The sequence below is a fragment of the Apis dorsata genome, unplaced genomic scaffold, assembly GCF_000469605.1.
Source record: "Apis dorsata unplaced genomic scaffold, Apis dorsata 1.3 scaffold_188, whole genome shotgun sequence".
Lineage (NCBI taxonomy): Eukaryota > Metazoa > Arthropoda > Insecta > Hymenoptera > Apidae > Apis > Apis dorsata.
The window spans coordinates 169,194-177,801 of NW_006263473.1; the positions used below are offsets into that span (position 1 = coordinate 169,194).

At 27.8% G+C, this 8,608-nt stretch overlaps 2 protein-coding genes across 6 annotated transcripts in view; both read left to right on the forward strand.

The window, feature by feature from the left end:
* Positions 1-6,511, forward strand: part of LOC102671412 (cGMP-dependent protein kinase, isozyme 2 forms cD4/T1/T3A/T3B) — an 83,993-nt gene extending 77,482 nt beyond the window's left edge. For all 4 annotated transcript variants that reach the window (XM_031509869.1, XM_031509870.1, XM_006614485.2 and 1 more), the window contains 8 exons: positions 1,644-1,863; positions 2,803-2,866; positions 3,261-3,433; positions 3,726-3,872; positions 4,708-5,154; positions 5,264-5,563; positions 5,655-5,717; positions 5,794-6,511. In XM_031509869.1, the coding sequence (XP_031365729.1) occupies positions 1,644-1,863; positions 2,803-2,866; positions 3,261-3,433; positions 3,726-3,872; positions 4,708-5,154; positions 5,264-5,563; positions 5,655-5,717; positions 5,794-5,959 (1,580 nt within the window). In that variant the 3' untranslated portion in view covers positions 5,960-6,511. The remainder of the gene's footprint in view (positions 1-1,643; positions 1,864-2,802; positions 2,867-3,260; positions 3,434-3,725; positions 3,873-4,707; positions 5,155-5,263; positions 5,564-5,654; positions 5,718-5,793) is intronic.
* Positions 6,512-8,240: 1,729 nt separating this feature from the next.
* Positions 8,241-8,608, forward strand: part of LOC102671165 (piwi-like protein Ago3) — a 5,548-nt gene continuing 5,180 nt past the window's right edge. For both annotated transcript variants that reach the window (XM_006614482.1, XM_006614483.1), the window contains exon 1: positions 8,241-8,276. The gene's annotated coding sequence lies outside the window, so the exon portion shown is untranslated. The remainder of the gene's footprint in view (positions 8,277-8,608) is intronic.

Here is an 8,608-nt window from a genome sequence, read left to right on the forward strand (position 1 = left end):
ATATTTTCATAATTTTAGAAAAGAGCATATAGATGTTCATTATACAAAGTGTTAATACATTCACTATATGGAACACTTTATGGAGGATTGNGTGGAATACTTTATGGAGGATTGATTCTCTTAAAAGAAATACAAAAGTTGGTATGCAAAAATATAGGTTTAATATAATTTTCATAATTTTAGAAAAGAGCGTATAGATGTTCATTGTACAAAGTGTTAATACATTCACTATATGGAACACTTTATGGAGGATTGCTTCTCTTAAAAGAAATACAAAAGTTGATATACAAAAATATAGATTTAATATAATTTTAGAAAAGAGCGTATAGATCGTCATTGTACAAAGTGTTAATACATTCACTATATGGAACACTTTATGGAGGATTGATTCTCTTAAAAGAAATACAAAAGTTGGTATACAAAAATATAGGTTTAATATTAAATATATATTTAAATATGTATAGTTCATATTCTACTACCTATTAAAGTAACCTTTCCACCGAAGACGATTTCCGATAAATGTCACGTTGCAATTAAATTATCCGACATACACGACATGAGACATACATGATGAACCGATCCCGGCTAACCTAATTGATCGAAATCGAAATGTCAGCGGTCCTTCGGGTTCGTGAATCGCTCGATCCGAATACTGGATCTTGAATATTATTGGAACTGGATCTGAGCAAACCCCGTATCTAATGAACCAGGTTTTATCGTGCGTAACAAACGACACGAGTGTTATTTGAGTTATGAAATAATCGATTTCGCGCCAACTACTCAGCCACCAGCTGGTAATATTAACTCGTGATAAAAAGTCTTATTTAATGTGCATAATCATTTGCTAACGCGAGCTGCAAAGTGGTAAAGCATCGCAGATATATGATGGTTTGTGCCATTAGTCGAACTTTTTCTTTTGAATATTTGTATTAGGAAATAAGTGGCTTCGTTAATTTCGAACGAAACAAGTATAATAGTGATAATAATAGTAATAATAATCGTTTAATATTTCGATAATTTCTTAATTATTTTTCGTACCGATTCCAGAAACCAATACCCAATAGAAAAAAAAATTGATGTACAAAAATTTTAATTGAAATTTATTTATTAAGTTACAAGCGATTTATTAAAGTTAGATGAAACGAGATGGAAATAGAATGACACATGCGCCACGATGCGGCGGGGAGATGTAACAAAAATAATACTGTCTCGCTCTATCTCGTCTCGCTCTATCTCGTCTCGCTTTATCTAATGCAAAATTTACAACTTAATGAATAAGCCTCATCCAACATTTTTATACATCAACTTTTGTATTCGTTTTGGCCTCTAGAATCCAATATAGGTATCCTAACGAATATATTAACGTTCTCTATATAAAAATTAATAAATTATATCTCAAAACTTATCGAGAAGTGAAATATTAAATTAAGTATTGGAATAGCTTTGAAATGATCATTCGTATATTAATCCAATGAGTACAATATTGATTTTTAAATAAGAAATAAGCCGACGAGCAACGAATTATAAATAAACAATGTTAAACATCGTGCTTATTATAATTAAATTATTTAAATCGATCGATGTTTAATACACCTGTTATGCTTAATAAGATTTAAATATTAATTATTCGGTCACGTTTGCAGAGGGGAAGGTCGAGGTGTCGCGTGATGGTAAATATTTGAGCACGTTGGCACCAGGAAAGGTACTTGGCGAACTGGCAATTCTCTACAACTGCAAAAGAACAGCGACGATAACAGCAGCTACCGATTGCCAGCTATGGGCCATCGACCGACAATGCTTCCAAACCATTATGATGAGAACTGGCCTTTCACGGCAGGCCGAATATACGGATTTCTTAAAGAGGTAATAAAAAGTATTATGCATATATGCAATCTTCTTTAAAATATAGACACTATTATTATTATTATTATTCTTATCATCATTTCCAAGGTTAATAATTACAGCTTTAATGAATCAATAAATCTCTTTTTTGTTCTAATATTTATTAATGTCTTACGTTGTAGGGAAAAAAGTTTATTCATCGTCTGGTATATGATACATTACAAAATTTTTCAAATATATTGTGTAAATTGAAGAGATCTTATTATAAAGTTTTATCTTTTCAACTTTGTTATCTTATTTGATGATTAAACATCTTATGAATATTTTACAATAAGATTAATAAATTTTTATCTACATATTTTTTCGGTAAATCTCAGTGAACTATCGAGTAAAATAATAAAAAGGAAGATAATGAATATTTATTTATTCGAATATTTCGTTTTAATTACAATTTTTTTTTTTAAATAAAACACAAAGATTTGGGCAAATAAAATAACTTATTATCCCTATTTCGTCTCAAGATTTTTTCAAAATGATTGTTTAGAAAATAATTTAAACTATGAAATGTCTCGAATTAGTCTGAATTTAAACAAAATTTGACCATGAATCACAATCATCATCATCATCATTGCGACGAAGAATAATGAGAAACAATAAACCAACGATTAAATTGGTGAATAGTTTCGTTTGTGTTTACTAAGAAAACTATATATACATGTATAAATAATAGACAAAATGAATATTAATACCAGTTTTTCATTAACCAATTTTTTTATTTTTAGGTATTTTTTTCAATATTCCCTCCTGTATAAATAATCAAATCTCATTAATGGTGGAAAAAATTAATAAATGTCGATCAACCGACTCGAAATAAGCAATTTTCTGTCCGCTAATAGATCTTTTGAAAATTAACTAATCAGCACGAAGTTGGTTTTTAACATCTCGAATTTTTTGTTTCAGCGTTCCTATCTTCAAGAATTTGCCCGAGGAGACTCTAATAAAAATTTCAGACGTATTGGAAGAGGTAAATTTAAATATTTTGATTAACTTCTCATTAATTATTATAATTGTACACTTGCATAAGTTTCTAAATCCTAATTTTCTATAACAATATTTGTTTGTTAACATGTTAACGCAATAGAAGCAATACTAACCAATAAAATGTAAATATTATTGTACAAAAATATTCGAAAAGAAAACGGGGATATGTATCGATGCAAAGTTAAAAAAGATAATAAAATATTTGTTCGATCTTTCTTGATAATAATTTGTAAGGTGAAATCGTAATTATAAGCATAAAAATATTATTATAATGTATTTTCAATCCTCTTTACAATATAAAATTCTTTCTTGAATATTTGTATAGATATCGAAGATTCTATTATCTATTAAGTATCATTTCGTATATATTTTTGCAGACTTTTTACAACAATGGGGATTACATAATCAGGCAAGGAGCGAGAGGAGATACATTTTTCATAATAAGCAGAGGACAAGTTCGCGTCACGATAAAACAGCCCGATACACCGGAAGAAAAATATATCAGGACGCTAAGCAAAGGCGATTTCTTCGGTGAAAAAGCTCTTCAAGGGTAATATTATTTGATTCACTTTGAACAAAAAAATTATAAAATTAAACATTTTTCACAGAACACTTCCAAGAAACATATATATATTATAAAGATAGTGGAAAGAATTATTAAATACGATCAAATCATCTATCAAATCACTATCAAACTGAATTTCAATTTTAAAATTTTTCGATAAAATTTCGAATCAATTGAATTATTCTTACTTCCATAATCCATCAACCGTAATTGAAATCTTTCGTACAAATGTATCAACGCCCACGCAATGATTAAATTGCGCGAAACGTTTTCACAGGGATGACCTGAGGACGGCCAACATAATCGCCGACGATCCGGAAGGAGTGAGTTGCCTGGTGATAGACCGTGAAACGTTCAATCAACTGATCTCGTCCCTGGACGAAATTCGTACACGATACAAAGACGAGCTCGTTGAACGTAGAAGGTGAGTGCGTTTCGAATCTACGCCACGTAATTCGATCGCGCATGTAGTGAAACGTGGTGTTATTATTAATAACCGCGTTAACTCTCATCAACGCTAATTATACACGGCCATAATCGCGATCGTGAATCGTCTGTTAAATCCTCTATCTCCTCTATGTATGTATGTATGTATGTATGTATGTCTGTGTATGTTATGTTTCACGCTTACCAACTAGGATGGGAGAATAGAGCGTACAATATCAGAGTAAGTTTCGCGTTATGATACAACAGCTAATGATTAATCTGATGATTTTCGTTAATTTTTATTTATTTATTTATTTATTTATTAATATTTTTCTCTCTCTCTCTTAAAAAACATGTTGGCAATTTGTATCAACCGCCGCATCGCGATAGAAACGGAAAAAGAAGGAATTAAAACAATTAGTCGTAAATCTTATCAGCATGATGGTATTAATGTAATTTAAAAGCGCAGTATCGTAATTGAGAATAATTTAGATAATTTAATTTAATATTTCTGGAGACAAGAATTAAAGATTAAATTTATTTTCTTCTTTTTCTTCTTCTTTTCATCTATCGTAATAAGTAGAGGTAAAAATAATTGATCGCTTAAGATTATTTAGAAATATTCGTAAATTAATTCCATTTAATTTGTAATTAATTTTTATAGCTTTTATGGTTAAATTTTTTAAAAATAGAAAAAGCTTTTATTCTATGATTATATATAAAATCTAATCTAGAATCTTTTTTTGCTTTCATGTTCTTCGCGCACAATTTAATAAAAAAAAAAGTAGAGAGATAATGAACGAACATGCTCACGTGTATCTGATAATATATAGGTTGAATGAGGAATTCAGAGATCTAAGACTGCAAGATCTTCGACCATTGGCCACTCTAGGTGTGGGCGGTTTCGGAAGAGTCGAATTAGTTCAAATAGCTGGTGACAGTTCGAGATCCTTCGCTTTGAAACAGATGAAGAAAGCCCAGATTGTTGAAACGCGACAGCAACAACACATTATGTCAGAGAAGAGAATTATGGGAGAAGCTGATTGCGATTTCGTGGTAAAGTTATTCAAAACGTTCAAGGATAGAAAGTATCTTTACATGCTGATGGAAGCCTGTCTTGGTGGCGAGCTTTGGACTGTTTTAAGAGACAAGGGTCACTTTGACGATGGCACGACAAGATTCTACACTGCTTGTGTCGTAGAAGCGTTCGATTATCTTCATTCTAGGAATATTATATACAGAGATCTCAAGCCGGAAAATCTCTTACTTGACAGTCAAGGGTAAGAAAGTTTTTTTAAAATAGATTCCATATGTGGGGATATAAAGAGAATTTTTTAATTTTCGTTATTTAATTAATTATTTCTTTCGTTTGCTAATAATATTTTTCAGATATGTAAAACTCGTCGATTTTGGTTTTGCCAAACGTTTGGATCATGGAAGAAAGACGTGGACCTTCTGTGGCACGCCTGAATACGTTGCACCGGAAGTTATATTAAATAAAGGGCACGATATCAGTGCCGATTATTGGTCTCTTGGTGTTCTGATGTTCGAACTTCTTACGGGTACACCACCATTCACTGGTGGCGACCCAATGAAGACTTATAACATTATTTTAAAAGGAATCGACGCTATAGAATTTCCTAGATCTATCACGCGAAACGCGACTGCGTTAATTAAAAAGCTCTGCAGGTAATAATTAAACGCTGATCGACTGATAATTCTATAATTGATTTATTAATTAAATTTTGTTATTCACGTTACCTGTATTTATTCGTTTAAGGGACAATCCAGCGGAGCGTCTTGGTTACCAAAAGGGTGGCATTAGCGAAATACAGAAACACAAGTAAGTATATTAAATAATATAATTGCACAAGAAATAGAGAAGAATTTTTTATTAATAATTATATCTGTCTGTTTAGATGGTTCGATGGTTTTAATTGGGAAGGTTTAAGAGCAAGAACACTTGAACCTCCAATCATGCCGCGAGTTCAAAATGCTACAGATACAACGAACTTTGACGAGTATCCTCCAGATTCAGATCCACCACCACCTGATGATATATCCGGATGGGATAATGATTTTTAGTCAAGATCTATTAATAATTCCTTTAAAGAAATTGCTCTTGAAAAAGAACGTACGTGAAACTTCGAACCGTGTTCGACAAATAGCGAAAAAAAGTTGAGAGATCGGTGGAGAATGTGACTATCAGCATCTGCATTTATTCAATAAGCTAATATGTGATGCATAGATAATCGTCTAGGATAACATCGATCATCGAAAAACATGATATGGATAAAGACGAAACTGGTCTGTGATAAAAAAAATCAGGCCGTTAAAAAGTAAGTTTTTCAAAAAATCTTCGTATTTGTTACGTAATCTATGGATGTAAATGATCGCACCATAATATCTAAGGAGGCATACGAATTTTTTACGCAAGACGATTATTAATCTATAAAGATTATTAATTATAAATTGCATCCGATTTAGAAAAATATTTACACACACGAGCTCGCGTTCGATAAAATAAAAACTCGAACGTGGCATCGTGAGATGCGCACGAATGCGTTAAGTGCCATATCTAAAAATGGTAAAAGTCGAATACGATATGTGTGTATAGAAAGAATGACCATACGACATGCACGATATTCAGTTAGCTCAAATTATAAGAAACATCTTGCCATCAGATTCTTATATCGTGCACTCGGTTTCGCAGAATGAATCACATTGAATTCTTCTCATAACCGATTCATTGTTGTTTGATTTACTTTATAGTTTATTGTAATAATTCTATTTTAATTAATTAATACGAAAACGTGACTCTTGTAAATAATTGACTATAAATAAATAAATATATATATATATATATTACATATATATACTTAAAGTTCAATGAATATCAATAATAAAGTTTTATTAATGCTAATCATGCGTAATTGATTAAATTTGCCGAAATTACCCAATTTGAAATTAGAAAGCTAATTGAATAAAAAAAATTAAAATACTCTTATATAAAAATTATTTTAAATGCTTTGCAACAAATTTATTTTTATAATTTATCTACTTATTAATTTTGTAACATATTTTTAAATCAAATTATTTAATAGAAATAAATTTTTTTATTTCTAAATATTAAAATATTTATCACAAAAAAGTAAATAATCTTATAAATAATAAAATTGAGTTTTTTGATTTCTAAATTAGTATTCTAATCTCATTATTTTAAGAAACTCTTAAAATCTTTAAAATATTAATAAAGATTAATACGAGAAGAGTAAAGTTAGGGTAAAAATTAGGCAATCAGCGCCATCTCTAGAATACTATAATGAAACATAAACATAAAGAGAATAAATAATAGAAGGAAAGAAATAAGAGGTAAAAATGACCATTAATGCCATCTTTTGAATGCTTTTAGAAAGATAATTTTTAAAGAAATGTCTTTGGTTTTCAAAAGATAACTCTGTTCTTTTCTTATTTTCTCATTGTCCATATTTGTTTCGAGGCATTTTAAAGATGGCGTTGATTTCACAATTTTTATGTTATCCTTTTTCCATTATTTACTCTTCTTGTTTATATTAGAAATTGAAATCATTATTATCATATAATCATATCATATTTCATAAAAATAATCATAAAAAATTCCTAAAAAATTCTTTGATAAATAGTTTATGTTTTATATTTTGTAATTATATGTAGAAAGTATATATGTTACTTAAAATAAATTTATTATTTAAAATAAACAAATGTTGGTTTTACTTATTTATAATTATTATAATATAATTATTATAATTTATAACTATTATATATTTTCATTTTTTTATGATTAAGAATTATTAATTAAAATTATTATAGAATTTACATTATGTAATAAAAATATATATTTATGAAGATATGTAATATGAATTTAGAAGTTTCAATTTTACTTTTAAATACATATGAAAATTAAAATTAATTCTAAAAAAATTATATATGAAATATTGTTTCAAATTAAATCTATTTAACTTTTTTATTATTAAATAAATCATTAAATGAAAATATATGATGAAAATTAAAAATTAAAATAGAGGAAACAAAAAATGTTTGAAATATAAATTTTTTTATATTAATATCTTTTTTATTTTTTTATGTATTAAAAGAAATATTAAAGATGTAAATTATCTGAAAAATAATAAAATTTTAAATATAATTCATTTTCATAATGAGCAACATTATAGCAATATATAACTAAAATTCTCAAATTATCAACAATGTTATTAACCAATAGCTAGGATTGTAGCCTCTGTCACGTGATTTAGTTTATTTATCTTCTACAAGGACTATCATTTTGAAAGTGTTTAGTACTTATCTACACGCGGGTTATACTTTGTAAATATTATTTTTCAAAAAAAATAAAATTTTAATCAAGGTAAGTAAAATATTGTTTAACATTATTAATTAAATTAATAATTTATATTTTTTTAATTAATTGAAAATAAATAAATATATTTTAAAATATTATTTGAAACTTTGATCTATAAATTGATATTTTAAATCAATAAACCATGTGGTTTATATATCATAAAAAATTATTTTTTATATATTAAAGTTAACCTTATTATTTATAAATAATCGTTAATAATTTATTTTTTTTTTGTTTTTTTATCAAAAAATTATTATTTATTTTGAAAAGTAAAGAATAACAATATTAATATATAACTATATTAATTATTTATTTATCTTAAATAAATTTATTATTAT